This window comes from Myxocyprinus asiaticus, chromosome 18 (assembly GCF_019703515.2).
Source record: "Myxocyprinus asiaticus isolate MX2 ecotype Aquarium Trade chromosome 18, UBuf_Myxa_2, whole genome shotgun sequence".
NCBI lineage: Eukaryota > Metazoa > Chordata > Actinopteri > Cypriniformes > Catostomidae > Myxocyprinus > Myxocyprinus asiaticus.
Genome location: NC_059361.1, coordinates 3,853,126 through 3,869,217, shown reverse-complemented (window position 1 = coordinate 3,869,217; position 16,092 = coordinate 3,853,126). Strand labels below are relative to the sequence as shown.

General features: G+C 39.2%; 1 protein-coding gene across 6 annotated transcripts in view; it reads right to left on the bottom strand.

Annotated features, from left to right (window-relative positions):
- Positions 1-16,092, bottom strand: part of LOC127456258 (SH3 and multiple ankyrin repeat domains protein 3-like) — a 333,686-nt gene that overhangs the window by 219,362 nt on the left and 98,232 nt on the right. Inside the window, exon 1 of one of the 6 annotated variants that reach the window (XM_051724662.1) lies at positions 596-699. The exons of the other annotated variants lie outside the window; for them this stretch is intronic. Within the exon in view, the coding sequence (XP_051580622.1) occupies positions 596-691 (96 nt within the window). The 5' untranslated portion in view covers positions 692-699. Of the gene's footprint in view, positions 1-595; positions 700-16,092 lie in introns of those variants that run through there. 6 annotated transcript variants of the gene reach the window in all.

Here is a 16,092-nt window from a genome sequence, read left to right as displayed (position 1 = left end):
CCGCTAAAAGCGTAATATCCTAAATTTAAAGCTCAAATAACACGCATTTTGTCCAGAAGAATTAACATAAGCACTTTAACCACAATATGATCTGCACATTTCTGCTTTTAAACCCTTCGGAAAGCTTTGCCCATAGACTTCCATTGTAAGTACACTGAAATGTACAACTGAGGGATAAGCTGCAATTATTGTCTGTGGCAATCAACAGTAAGTCACAGATACTATCCATAGAGCTTCTTTTGATATTCCTACCCAAAGGGGGGGGACAATATAATATAATATAATATAATATAATATAATATAATATAATATAATATAATATATAAACATTTAAAAAATATAAATGTCATTTTTCAAATTTCATAACAGTAACATACTTTAAAATTCCACAGACAGTACAATATGACATTAGTATAACTGTAGCGTACCGTATATGTGCTGTTGCAGCCTGTTACATAAAACCCACACAAGATCAAGGCCAGCCAAACACACACACACACATGCACACAGACACTCACACACACACACTCACACATGCACACACACTCTTACACCTGTCCCTGCCAAAAGCAAGTAAAGCGCGTGGGTTCCTCACCATGTGTGGCGTTAGCTCATATCCCGCATCTTCATCTACACTTATCGGCTTCAAGTCATCACACCGCCCTGATACCACCCCAACACACATGACCATCTGAGCTCTGTCTCACACACACATTTGCATGCGGTGAATTGTAGAAACTCACTCTCTCTATCTGTCCTCTCTCACTCACTCTCAGTCACTCAAGCTGTTGTTATGGAGATGGATACAAAAGAATTGTTGGCAGAGAGAGAGAGAGAGAGAGAGAGAGAGAGAGAGAGAGAGAGAGAGAGAGAGAGAGAGACAGAGAGAGAGAGACAGAGAGAGAGAGAGTTGTGTTTGTGTTTGTGTGTTAGGCAAGCGTAAACCTCTTGCAGTTATTTTGTGTGAGTAATCCCATTGGATGATGGATAACCAAACAGTTTTTCTGCTGTTTAACTTTGTGGAGAACAAATTATAATGCAATATTACAACTCTCTGTCTCTCAGTGTCTCTCGCTCTTTCATATAGTGACTATTATTGCCATAAATCTTGCCTACTAGAGTATAAATACTGCCTGCTTGCACTGAAATCTAACTCAGTAACTAGGGATCAGGATTTTTACAGCTGATATCGATCACTGATCTTCTTGTCACCTGATCGGCCAATACCTATACAGATCATTTCACCTTTTATCAAGATCTCTGTCATAAATGGCTATATATGTAAGCTTTCTGCACACTGTCACTATTAATTGAATTTTCCTCTTTCCAGTAAATTTTTTGTTGTTGTCAGAAAACACTAGGCAAAGTGATAGTTTAAAAGGATTTTTAAAGGGGTTGTGACATGAGGAATACAATTTTCCTAGATCTTTTGACATAAAAGAGGCCATTGTACTATAAAAAACATACTATAAGTTTCAGAACTCAAAACTTCCTTATTTAAACCAAGCCGCAAAAACGTCTCGTTTTGGAATTTGTGGAACTTGTGACATCAAAAGGACCAAACACATCTGCATATGACTACCTCTTAAGTAAGATATCAACGCCTATTTTTCGTCATTGCACCCTTGGCCCCATCTACTGGTGCTCAGTCAGTCACACAGGTGAAGGGGAGAGAGTTGGATCAAATTGGACACAGGACACCTTCACATGGTTATCTGGATTTAAATGGTTTTCTACATAAATGTGCACGGCTTTGACCGTTATCATACATCTCGCATCACTTTTAAAAGATGCAATGTCAAGTTATAACTCTAAAATGGAAAACCCCATTGTGTTTCATTCAGCAGCGCTTTCTTGCTGTTGTGCTGTTTTGAAGGTGTACTGGACCATTTTTGCACCCATATGTGCTGTTTTTGTCCTGTGTGTAAACAAACACGGAAGATGTAAGATTTGAAGACCAGCGTCTCTGCTTTGGCCTGTTGAAGCACCCCAACATCACCATGGACTGTATACGTTTGTGTATTCAGAACATTTCAGCATGGACTGTATTGTATACTTGTGAACCAGTCACAGGAACTGTTATTGAAGGATGGGGCAGTTAAAACACTATTGGACTGCAAATTCGTAAGAAAACTATTTTATTCATGACTGATACTTTATGGTGCTGCCTGAGTGAACAGATTACTATATTCAGATTAAATGTGTTGGATGTGAGTTATATGTTAATCCTGAAATTTAGTTTTATAAATGTTGTGGTCTTGTGGAATTTGTTCATTTTCTTCGGACTGTGTTTCAAATATGGCTGTATTGGAAGGGCTGCACGATGTTCGCCAATAATAACAGTGGGCGTTTACATTGAAGTCTTAAAGGGCCAGACAGCCTAAAACCGGCGTTTCAGACAGAGGGTCAGTAACAGGGTGGAAAATTATTATATATGATTAAATTATGACTGTTTTTGTGCCCCAAAAAAAAAAAAATAAAATAAAATTATATATATATATATATATATATATATATATATATATATATATATATATATATATATATATATATATATACTAACATTATAAGTGGACCTCAGGAAAGTTAATATAACTATATATATAACTATATATATATATAAAAAGAGTATGTCATGACACCTTTAAAAAAGCTTTTATTAATAAGACTTTAAAAAAAAAAAAGTATAATCTATATTAAAGGTGCTGTAAGCAATTTTTTCATGGAAAGGTAGCAACAAATGCTCCTACTCCCTGAAAGATATTACTGAATTAAGTGTCGTGAGAAACATCACTGGTCTCTGTGACAGCTCTAGACTCTGTAAACAGCAAACAAAAATGTGTCCGTGTTCCGTGAACACTGACAGTTTCTGCCTGTCAATCATTTTGCATGTGTTCATATAAGCAGTAGGCTGCTCTCTCACATCTTGATTTACAAGTGCACAAGTGAGTTTTGCTAAAGGTTTTTCGCAAAAGTTGTTGCAAAAGTCAAGGCGGGAAGATTTGAAGTTGCAGTGGCAGATCTGAGAGGTTGTAAATGCTGTGGTTGTACTGCAAAAATTAATTAAAGTACAAAAGTAAATATGTAATACAACACTGTGTCTATCATTGTATTCATATATGAAAGTAATTTTATACAATTGTGACTATTTGTCTACAACTTTGAATTCCAAACTCTGTTTTGGTTTATTGTCTGTGAATGCAGATTGCAACATTCAACTTCAGATTTTTATTTTACAAGTTTTCACATCGGGGCTGTGAGTGTAAATGTCATGTCACAAGTACACATATTTATGGTACAAGACCGTTTTAGAGCTTGCGCTGTTTTCCCTTTGCCTTATCGCGTGTGAAACGCCACACTAACAGTACAGTACACAATCTTTTCATATTCTCCATACCTCCCCCACTGCATCACTCTTAACTGCTGAATCAAGTTTATTGTCTTACAACACTATGCCAGTATTCCCCACAATCCATGATGCTATGACAGTGGTGTTGAAGTCCTAAAGGAGCCGCGCATCTTTTACAATATAAGCGATCGGTTTATGCGATTGGCTAAATTACAGATCACCGATCGAGTCATAAAACGTGAATATCGGCCGATACTGATCGGTGGCCGATTGATCGGAGCATCCTTATCAGTTACATCTGATAAATCTTTCACACGTCTCATCGCTAGAGATGGGCGATACCACTAATTTTCTTTTTGATCCGATACCAATCATTTCAAGTCCAATATCGTCGATAACGATACCAATACCGATACTTCTATTAAATTGATTTTTTGGGGGGGGATAAAATGGGTAATTTAAAATATTACTTTTAGTCATAATTCAAGTCATATATATATATATTTCTTTTTTTACATTTGTGAGCCTAAACAGAAAATGATTAGACTTCTGTTTTGTTTACCCTTACAAAAAATAACCATGGTTTCACTACAGTAACTATAGTTTAAGCATGGGATTTAGTTAAACCATAGTTACCACACAATTAACCATGGTTACTACTACAATATTACTTTAGTAAAACCATGATTAATTATTTTTTTTTATTACTTAACAAAAATTACACACAATTATAAGAAATACGAATGTATGTCACCTTTAGATATGTTGTTATTTTAGCATGAATTTACTCCAGAAACAGTGGTGTAGTAGTGTCTAAAGAGGTGGGCATACTGTGAATTTATGAAAGACCCAAACATAATTTCCTACTTAGACATATAAATTGAAATTATTTTATATCATGAGAAAAAGGCACCACCGACAGCAGTAAAAGGCAAAAAAAAAAAAAAAAAAAAAAAAAAGAGCATCAAAAACTAGCAGGAGTACAATGACATGCAGTATTTTCACAAAATTTAATTGCATAAGTTACATTTAAATGTATATATATATATATATATATATATATATATATATATATATATATATATATATATATGTTTAGCAGGGAAATAAATTTACAGTGAAAATTATGGTTACTCCAGGGATGCTTGTGCATCAGACACTGGAAATGTTCCTCCCCTTACTGAAATGGAAAATATGATTGGCTAGCAAATATCCAATCGCATCTGAAATTAACGTTCTGATTGGTGGATACGTTTTATTCGGACTGTCTGTCTTGCCTGTGCCATCAGTTGCGCTCCCTCAGCTCTGTGCACGTTTAGAGATAATCTCTGTACACTTAAAAATAAAAATAATTCACCAGATTCACTTTATGTGGCCAAATTCACCAAAGTGGCATTCAACTGATCACAAAGTATAGTCAGGACATTACTGATGTAAAAAACAGCACCATCACTATTTGAAAAAAGTCATTTTTGATCAAATCTAGACAGCAGCCATCACTCCAACACCTTATCCTTGAGTAATCATGCTAAATTGATCATTTGGTACTAGAAAATCACTTGCCATTATATCAAACACAGCTGAAAGATATTTGGTTCATTAAATGAAGCTTAACATTGTCTTTGTGTTTGTTTTTGAGTTGCCACAGTATGCAATAGACTGGCATGTCTTAAGGTCAATATTAGGTCAACAATGGCAAAAAAGAAACAGCTTTCTCTAGAAACTCATCAGTCAATCATTGTTTTGAGGAATGAAGGCCATACAATGCTTGAAATTGCCAAAAAACTGAAGATTTCATACAAAGGTGTACACTACAGTCTTCAAAGACAAAGGACAACTGGACAGAAAGAGATGTGGAAGGCCAGATGTACAACTAAACAAGAGGATAAGTACATCAGAGTCTCTAGTTTGAGAAATAGACGCCTCACATGTCCTCAGCTGACAGCTTCATTGAATTCTACCCGCTCAACACCAGTTTCATGTACAACAGTAAAGAGAAGACTCAGGGGTGCAGGCCTTATGGGAAGAATTGCAAAGAAGAAGACACTTTTGAAACAGAAAAACAAAAAGAAAAGGTTAAAGTGGGCAAAGAAACACAGACATTGGACAACAGATAATTGGAAAAGAGTGTTATGGATCTTAAACCCCACTGAGCTTTTGTGGGATCAGCTAGACTGTAAGGTGCGTGTGAAGTGCCCGACAAGACAGACACATCTATGGCAAGTGCTACAGGAAGTGCTACCAATTTACCAAAAAAATAAATAAATAAATAAAACAATTTATTAAGTTATTTAAAATGAAAGGATGACACAATATGCCCTCATTGGAGTACGCGTCGCAGCTGACTGTCACATGTGGCACCTGTTAAGTTTCACTTTCACATCTAGATATTGATCTCTTTCTCACCCACACATATCATATCGCTTCTGAAGACATGTATTGAAACACTGGAGTCGTATAGATTAATTATATACTGCATTTATGTGCTTTTTGGACCTTCAAAGTTCTGGCCACCATTTACTTGCATTGTATGGACCTACAGAGCTGAGATATTTGGAAGCGCTTTTAAGATGTAATTCAGTAACTTCAGTATGAGCGCACACAAGGTGTTCCCGACTGTCGCAAATGGCAACTAGATTTTAAGTTATGGTTGCAATAATTTATTTTTGTCGCATTTGCAAGCATTTTTACTCGCAGCCTTTAATAATAAAATAGGGGAAAAAGTTCACTTCTTGTCAGTGACGATGTCAATAAACTAGTTCACAGAGACTGTTTAAAAACACAAAACTGTTTAAGCTTCTTAAATCAATTGTGTTTAGCAATTTATTATTTAATACATCTCCAGCATGCAGTCTCTGGGGAGCTCTTGTGTAGACCTCGGTCAACCTGGGCAGATATATTACTTGAATAGATTTGACATATATGGGCCATCCAGCGCTCAGAGAAAGAGAATCTGAAACACACACACACACACACACACACACACACACACACACACACACACACACACACACACACACACCATCCACAGTCGATAAGTTGCATCAACAAAGCAACTCCTGCCCTATGTAGATACATACTGTTTAGTGTAATACATCAGACTAGAATGCTGTAATACAAGAACAGACCTTTAAAGGGATAGTTCACCCAAAAATCTCTCATCGTTTACTCACCCTCATGCCATCCCAGATGTGTAGGATTTTTATTTTTTCTGCTGAACACAAACTAGGATTTTTAGAAGAATATTTCAGCTCTGCAGGTCCATATAATGCAAATGAATGCTTGCCAGAACTTTGAAGCTCAAAAAAGCACATAAAGGCAGCATAAAAGTAATCCATACGACGGTTTATTCCATGTCTTCAGAAGCGATATGACAGGTGTGGATGAGAACCAAGTCCCTTTTTACTATAAATCTCCACTTTCACTCCCACATTCTTCTTTTGTTTTTGCTGATTCACATTCTTCATGTATATCGTCAACTACTGGGCAGGGAGGAAAATGTATGGTTAAAAAAAAAGTACTTAAATATTGAATATTGTTTCTCACCCACACCTATCATATCACTTCTGATTACATGGATTAAACCACTGGAGTTTATGGATTAATTTTATGCTGCCTTTATGTGCTTTTTGGACCTTCAACGTTCTGGGCACCATTCATTTGCATTATATGGACCTACAGAGCTGAGATATTCTTCTAAAAATCTTAGTTTGTGTTCAGCTGAAGAAAGAAAGTCATATACATCTGGGATGGCATGAGGGTGAGAAAATGATGAGAGAATTTTCATTTTTGGGTGAACTATTCCTTTAAGTGGAAGGAAATATTTTAAAAAGCAGCCAGCAACAAAACTGTAAAATCAATGAACATTTAAAGACAGCAAAATTAACCTATTGTTTGATATATGAAGACAATTACAGCACAAGCAAACTTGAACTAAGCTGCTTATATTAGCAGAAACCGGGGCTAGTTGTCACACTTTTTACTCCAGTGACTATTTCTCAGGGTTGGTTTCTAGCTGAAAGTAAATTTTTGCACAGCCACATACCTTGAAGTCTCGGCAACAAAAAAGCAAGTTAACATTTTCACCTTCTTTGTCCAGGAAAAAAAGATACAGTCCATTGAACACACGTTGAACTTTTAAGACAACTTGCCCCAATAGAAGGGGAAAAATTGTCACACTATATTTGGGCAAGTTGTCACAAAGCAACCTGACATTAAACCAATGGTGTAGGTTTAATGTGAACATTGTGGGGGTGATGAAGTAACATGTCCCACCATAACAACCAACACAACAAAATCTACACCTCTTTTGGTTTTATAGGCTTTACAGCTAAATTTAAAAAGTAAAACAATTATGATTCATAAAATAATTAATAAAACAACTCAAAAGGAAAAGGTAATGCACAAAAAAGTTTTTGGTCAACAAATATTGTGAATGTATACATTTATGACATTAAAAGCATGTGTGACAACCTGCCCAATAAAAATGTGACAACATGCCCCGACCTTACTTTGAAAAATACCTATATCCTAAGAACACATTTAAACCTTTCAGTAAAAATCTGCCTTCATTAAATAGCTGACTCTTGTCTGAACGTATGCCAGTGTGGTTTGATTGTGTTTGCTTGTTTACACAAGAGCGAGAACAAAAATATGATGATTTTGAACATTTAATTTGGAGGGAAGAATATAGAAAAATCTTCTAATTTAAGAGGGTTTTGAACAATGTGTTTAAAACCAACATACAATACCTCTGCTAGAGAAAACACTTTTCACTCCAAATCTTACCATTACTGAGAGACAGACCTTGTGACAACTTCCCCTAGTGACAACTAGCCCTGTTCTTCCCTACTCATTTTCTGCAGATGGCAGTAAACAATTCCTCTCGTTATCTGGTGCTCAACACTCAAGCTTCTGGACTGGACAGGTTCTAATACTGGTTCTTCTAGATTTTGGAATGTATGGAAGCTCGGAGACAAATCCAGATGTGAGGATCAATATTGCAGCCATGGCATCATCTCAAAACTATAAAACTGTGTATTTAGAGTTTAGTGCACCATTATCAGATCACGTCAGTCAACATATGGGATACTAACTATGACAAAACTCACAATATACAACATTTCACCGTCAACACATGCAAATTTTAACAGCTAACCGCTACTGTGCTAAAGTCTCTTAAAGGCAAAATGAGATGACTAACTTTCCCGTGGCACATCTATTATAAAATGTTGCCAAACAGATACCAGTGGTTAAATCTATGTCTTCAGAAGTGATATAATAGTTGTGGATGAAAAACAGATCAATATTTAAGTTAAATCTTTTTTTGTTAAATATTTCCACTTTTACATCTGTAAGTCACTTGTGGTGCCTGTTTAGTTTCACTTTTCACATCTGAAAGTGGAGATTTATAGTGAAAAAGGCCAAGGATTTAAATATTGATCTGAGCTGCTTTGAAACGATGTGTGCTGTGAAAAGCACTATACAGATAAAAATTACTTGACTTGAGTAAATGATAAAATAATTTATATTTTTAGGTGTACTATCCCATTGATTAACACACACATACATACATACATACATACATACATACATTATATATATATATATATATATACAGTATAAAATCATAAAAAATTAAGAGTGCGGTACAGCGGGGTCACGTGACGCCATGCAAGAAGCAGACGTGTGAGGGACGAGCTCTGCGCACTTTGCTAAATTTTCAATTATTATCATGTTATAATCTGGTGAATTTGATACACCCAGTTACATAATTGCTCTTTGATGCAAAACATGGCAAAGAAGTTAAAATCCTCGGGCTCTGGAGACATTAAAAGACACTTATGTGTTCAGGATGAAAGCCTACAGGCCTACAGACCGGGGACTCGATTTGGATGGCGTGGCGGGAAAAGAGATCCAGCGTCAGTTGTCCAACATGTCGGTGATGTTGACGAAGATTCTTGCTGACTTGGAGGATCTCGCTGTAATACATCGATCGATTACGGTGATGGAAACAAAATTCTCTGAGCTAGTTACAAGAGTGACTGATGTTGAGAGACGAATTGATTTTCTGGAATCTTAGGAGAGGGAATTAACCGCTAATCCACCCGCAACCAAAGTTGATTTGGAGCATCTCCTTGAAAAGCTTGAAGATCTTGAGAATAGAAGCCGCAGGAATAACGTTTGAATTGTTGGAATTCCTGAGTATGAGGAGGGCACAGATATGGTGAAATTCCTAGACGAGTTTTTCCCAAGCTGGAAATCGAGCGAGCTCACAGAGTCCCGGCTCACAGATCTGCTGAGGGAGAAAGGCCCCGACTGATTCTGGCCAGATTTCTGAGATCATCCGATAAAGATCTTGTGTTGCACCAGGCCAGGAGCAAAGAGAAGATTTCTTGGAAGAATCATAATATTTTCTTGTTCCCGGACTTTGCGAACTCGACAAGAGAGAAACGTGATCGGTTCAGGGAATGCAAGAAACTCTGACATCGACGAAAGATCTCGTTTCCTCTGATGTTTCCAGCCAAACTGAGAATAGAAACGAAGGTCGGTCGCAAAGTATTTATATGTCCCAATCAGGCAATATCTTTTACAGAATCAATGGGTGAGTAAACCATTGGATGTTTCTCATGTGAGTGGGTCAACTCGCTGTACTTACTCTTGAGGAAGCTGGGCGACATTTTGGGTTTTTTGCGTTGGCTCCGCCGTGCGGCTGGAGCTTGTTTTGAGAATAACAAATCAAATCCATCAAAATCAAATCACTTTATTGTCACACAGCCATATACACAAGTGCAATGGTGTGTGAAATTCTTGGGTGCAGTTCCGATCAACATAGCAGTCGTGACAGTGATGAGACATATACCAATTTACAATAACATCAAATTAACACAATACAATTTAAACATCCGATATACACATAATTACACTGAACAATATACAAATAATAACATACACTGTACAGTATACAATACGCACTATATAGATACACATTATTCAATAAAAATAAAAAATAAAATATATAAAAAAGTATATATAGAATGTACAGTATTGTACTGTATTGACATTCAGCTGTCGGTTGATAGTCAGTTGTTAAGAGAGAATATAATATAATAATAATATAATTTATGACAGTCCGGTGTGAGATATAAGAGTAAGGGTAATAAAGTGCAGTGCTGATGTATTTGATCATGGGAGATCAAGAGTTCAGAAGTCTGATTGCTTGGGGGAAGAAGCTATCATGAAGTCGGCTGGTGCGGGTCCTGATGCTGCGATACCGCCTACCTTATGGTAGCAGTGAGAACAGCCCATGGCTCGGGTGGCTGGAGTCTCTGATGATCCTCCGAGCTTTTTTCACACACCGCCTTGTATATATTTCCTGGAGGGAGGGAAGCTCACCTCCGATGATGTGTCTGGCAGCTCGCACCATCCTTTGCAGTGCTTTGCGGTTGTGGGCGGTGTTATTGCCATACCAGGCGGAGATGCAGCCAGTCAGGATGCTCTCTACAGTGCAGGTGTAGAACCGTGTGAGGATGTGGCGGTTCATTCCAAACTTCCTCAGCCGTCTCAGGAAGAAGAGGTGCTGATGAGCCTTCTTCACAACGACTTCAGTGTGGATGGACCATGTGAGTTCCTCAGTGATGTGGACACCCAGGAACTTGAAGCTGCTGACTCTCTCCACAGGTCTCTCCACAGTCCACCACAAGCTCCTTTGTCTTACTGACGTTGAGGGAGAGGTTGTGCTCCTGACACCAGTGTGTCAGAGTGTGCACCTCCTCTCTGTAGGCTGTTTCATCATTGTCAGTGATCAGACCTACCACCGTTGTGTCATCAGCAAACTTAATGATGGCATTGGAGCTATGTGTTGCCACACAGTCATGTGTGTACAGAGAATACAAGAGTGGGCTGAGAACACAGCCCTGCTGGGCTCCAGTGTTGAGGGTCAGTGATGAGGAGATGTTGCTGCCTATTCTAACCACCTGGCGTCTGCTTGACAGGAAGTCCAGGATCCAGCTGCACAGCGAGCTGTTTAAGCCCAGAGCCCGGAGTGTCTCATCTAGCTTGGAGGGCACTATGGTGTTGAATGCTGAGCTGTAGTCTACAAACAGCATTCTCACATAAGTGTTCTTTTTTCCAGGTGGGAGAGAGCAGTGTGTATTGTAGATGCAATGGCATCATCAGTGGAGCGGTTGTTGCGGTAAGCAAACTGCAATGGGTCCAGTGATGGAGGCAGCACAGAGCAGATATAGTCTCTGATTAGTCTCTCAAAACATTTGCTGATGATGGGGGTCAGAGCAACAGGACGCCAGTCATTTAAACAAGTTATTTTTGATTGTTTTGGAACAGGCACAATGGTGGATGTTTTAAAGCATGTGGGGACTACAGACAAAGAGAGGGAAAGTTTGAAAATGTCCGTAAAAACACCAGCCAGCTGGTTCGCGCCTGCTCTGATGACGCGGCCCGGAATGCCATCTGGACCCACGGCTTTGCGGATATTCACACGTCGAAAGGATGGGGTTACATCCGCTACAGAGACGGAGAGTGAACTAACCTCTGTAGCTTCGGCCGCGAGAGCTCTCTCAGTGAGGGCGGTGTTATTATCCTTAAAACGAGCATAAAAAGTATTTAACTCATCCGGGAGAGAGGCAGCGGTGTTCATGGCGGAGTTTTTATTCCCTTTAAAGTCCGTGATGATGTTAATTCCCTGCCACATGCTTCTAGAGTTGGTGGTGTTAAACTGTCCTTCAATCTTGCTCCTGTACTGGCGTTTTGCGGTTCTGATAGTTTTTCGGAGGGCATAACTGGCTTGTTTATGCTCCTCCGCGTTCCCGGAATTAAAAGCGGAGGTCCGCACATTAAGTGCTGCGCGAACATCGCTATTAATCCAAGGTTTCTGATTCGGATAGATCCGTACTGTTCTGGTCGGAACCACGTCCTCTATGCACGTTCTGATGAAACACATTATGCTATCAGCATAAAGCTCGATGTCGTCATCAGAGGCGGACCGGAACATCTCCCAGTCCGTGTGATCAAAACAGTCCTGTAGCGTAGAGTCTGATTGGTCCGACCGGCACTGGATCATTCTGAGGGTGGGTGCTTCCTGTTTCAATTTCTGCCTGTAAGCGGGCAGAAGCAGAATGGAAGAGTGGTCCGATTTGCCAAATGGTGGGTGGGGGAGGGATTTGTAGCCATCCCGGAAGGGAGAGTAGCAATGGTCCAAAACCCGGTCCCCTCGTGTGTTGAAACTAATGTGCTGGTGATATTTTGGTGCGACTGATTTTAAACTGGCTTTATTAAAGTCCCCGGTCACAATGAATGCGGCCTCGGGGTGCGCGGTTTCCTGCTCACTTATAATCCCATACAGTTCCTTGAGTGCCTGGTCTGTGTCAGCTTGTGGGGGGATGTACACAACAGTGATAATGACCGCTGTGAATTCCCTCGGTAGCCAGAATGGTCGATACAGAAGCATAAGAAATTCCAGATCAGGAGAGCAGAAAGACTTGATAGAATGTACGTTCCTCTGATCACACCAGGATTTGTTGATCATAAAACATACACCACCACCTCTGCTTTTACCTGAGAGGTCTTTCGCTCTGTCCGCTCGGTGCACGGAGAACCCCGTGGGTTCAATGGCTGAGTCTGGAATCTCCGCAGACATCCAAGTTTCTGTAAGGCAGATAATGCAGCAGTCCCTTGTATCTCTTTGGAAAGAGATCCGCGCTTTCAGCTCGCAGACCTTGTTATCCAGAGACTGAACATTTGCCAGAAGAATAGTGGGTAGCGGGGGTCGATTTGCACGGCGTCTTACTCTGATGAGAACGCCGGTTCTGTTTCCCCTTTTCCTTTTGCGTTTCCGCGGCCGTGCTGCCCAGACAAAGGGCTCCGCTTGCGTGTTTGTAAACAGCGGGTTGGCATTGAGGAATGTGAAGTCCGGTTTACGGTGTGAAATTGCTGAACCAATGTCCAAAAGTGTTTGTCTGTCGTAGACAATAAGGCAGACAACATCCAAGACAAAAAACATAAGAATTGTGAACAAAACAAACAAAACATTACTATGTTGTGTCGGAGCTCGCAACGCAGCAGCCATACTCGGCGCCATCTTGAGAGCTCGGCGCCATCAAAAGTTTTCCTTAAAGAAACTTTTGCATTGACGAAAGATTAATTTTGCATTGAAGTTCCCTGCCAGTTTGAGAGTGGACACTACGGATGACCGCAAAATATCTACATGCTCACACAAAGGATGTCTTTTATAAAGTTGACGGATTGAGTAAGTCTTGGTATATACGTTTATGTGGCCTCCGAGTGAATTGACTCAACCATCCGGGGAACCGGGATGCCAGTTTTGTTTCTTTTTGTGTTGGTTCCGCCTAGTGGCTGGAGCTTGTTCTTTTGAATAACATTCCTTTGGAACAGCTGTGGATTAATCTGTTCGTTCTTCGTGCTTATTCCTCCTGCCGGCTGGAGTTTGTTTTGTTGATTTTTTTTTTTTTTTTTTACGGGACATTGGAATGATTATATCATCCGCTGAACTCATAACAGCCGGCTCACTGAACATTCGTTTGTCTGTCCGAGGAATCTGAATGGTTTTATATTGGCTGGAATTCGTTTTGTGGAAGATCACACCTTTGAGACAGTTCTGTGAATGAATCTACACATTCTTTGTGTTTATTCTTCCTATTGACTGGGTTTATTTTACAAAGTATTTTCTGTTATGTAATTTTGCCTCACAAATTTGTGAGGCAAAATTGAGCAATCCGATGGCAAAGTTGTCGTGGGCTCTCGTGGGCGTTCATGGACCTATTGAGTTTAGAGGGATTGTCGCTGGTTGGCGCTGTCGTGCGTGGGGTTAATGCACACGTTTTTCTTTTTTCTGTTTGTTTTGTTTGGGGGGAAGTTTGGGGTTTGACTGTTTCACTAATGGGGAATGTGATCTGTATAATTTTGTTTTTGACGCACAGTTTATTATTTTTTTTATTATATCAATATGTCAGTTGTTAATATGAGTGTACTATCTCTCTCCACATGGAATGTGAATGGGTTGGGGCAACCCATAAAAAGAAGGAAGGTTATTACTTTTCTTAAACGTAAGAAATATGATATAGTGTTTCTTCAAGAAACACATCTCTCCCAGCAGGAAGGTGAAAAATTTGGGAAGATATGGGGTGGACATATTTTCTTTAGTGCTGGCTCAAATAAGAGCAAGGGAGTCATTATATTGATTAATAAACATCTACAATTCAAATGTCTCAAACAGACTAATGATAAATTAGGAAGAGTCATTATTGTTTTAGCAGAAATTCAAGGGCAAAGATTGATTTTGGCTAATATTTATGCACCTAACGCTGATGATCAGGGCTTTTTTATAGATCTTGAAGGGATGCTGCAAGCCGCTGGCACCCCTCATGATATAATATTGGGAGGAGACTTTAATCTTTTGATGGACTCAGTCCTTGATCACAGTGAAGCAAAAGTGTGTAAACCCCCTAGAGCAACATTGTCGCTTCACAGGATGTGTAAAAATCTTGGTCTTTCGGATATTTGGAGACTTCTGAACCCATCTGTTAGGGACTATACATTTTTTTTCATCAGTGCATAAGATTTATTCTAGAATAGATTTTTTTTTTTTTTTTTTTTGATATCCAAATCCTCATTTCATCTGTTGATGATTGCTCAATTGGAAACATTTTAGTCTCAGATCATGCCCGAGTATACTTGGTGCCTTAATGTATCCCTTCTGCAAAATCCTGATTTCCAACAAATGTTAAAGACTGAAATCAGTGTTTATATGGAGACCAACTGGTCCTCAGTATCCTCTGTGGGCATGGCTTGGGAAGCACTTAAGGCGGTTCTTAGGGGTCGGATCATACAGTATGCCTCATTCATCAAAAAATCCAAAGCATGAGAACTCATGGAGTTGGAAGGAAATATTAAAAGTGCAGAGGCAGAGCTGAAGCGGCATATGTCATCTAAAGGCCTCAGAGAATTGACCCGATTGAAATATTGATATAATACTATTTTGTCACAGAAAGTGGAGTTTTGGTTATTCAGGGCAAGACAGTCATACTTTGAGTCGGGTGACAAATCAGGGAAGCTTTTGGCTAGATATATAAAGCAGAGAGAGTCATTTTCTATCATTCCCTCAGTGAAATCTGCTGGTGGTGTAATATTTACCTCAGCCATTGATATTAATAATGCCTTTAAAGAATTCTATATTGATCTTTATAGTTCCACGTCTTCGTCTACTGATGAAGATATTAGAAACTTTGTGGAACCATTAGATCTTCCTAAACTGACGATTGAGCAAAAAACTCTCTTGATTCTGAGATAACCTTGGAGGAGCCTGATGAAGTAATTAAGTCCCTACCTACTGGCAAGGCTCTGGGGCCAGATGGTTTTGCCGCAGATTTTTTTAGATCCTATGCTACAGAACTGGCTCCACTTTTGTTAGAATTTTATACTGAATCATTAAAGAATGGAAAGCTTCCTCCAACCATGGCACAAGCCCGGATCCGTCTGATTCTTAAAAAGGACAAAGATCCGTGTGTGTTTAAAAGTTACCGTCCAATCTCCCTGATCAAACTAGATGTAAAAATATTGTCAAAAATTTCGGCTAAACGATTAAGTAAAGTTATGACATCTCTTATACATATAGATCAGGTGGGGTTTATTCAGGGCCGTAACTCTTCTGATAACATCAGGCGTCTCATCAATATCATGTGGTCAGTAGCGAATGATCAGTCTCCGAT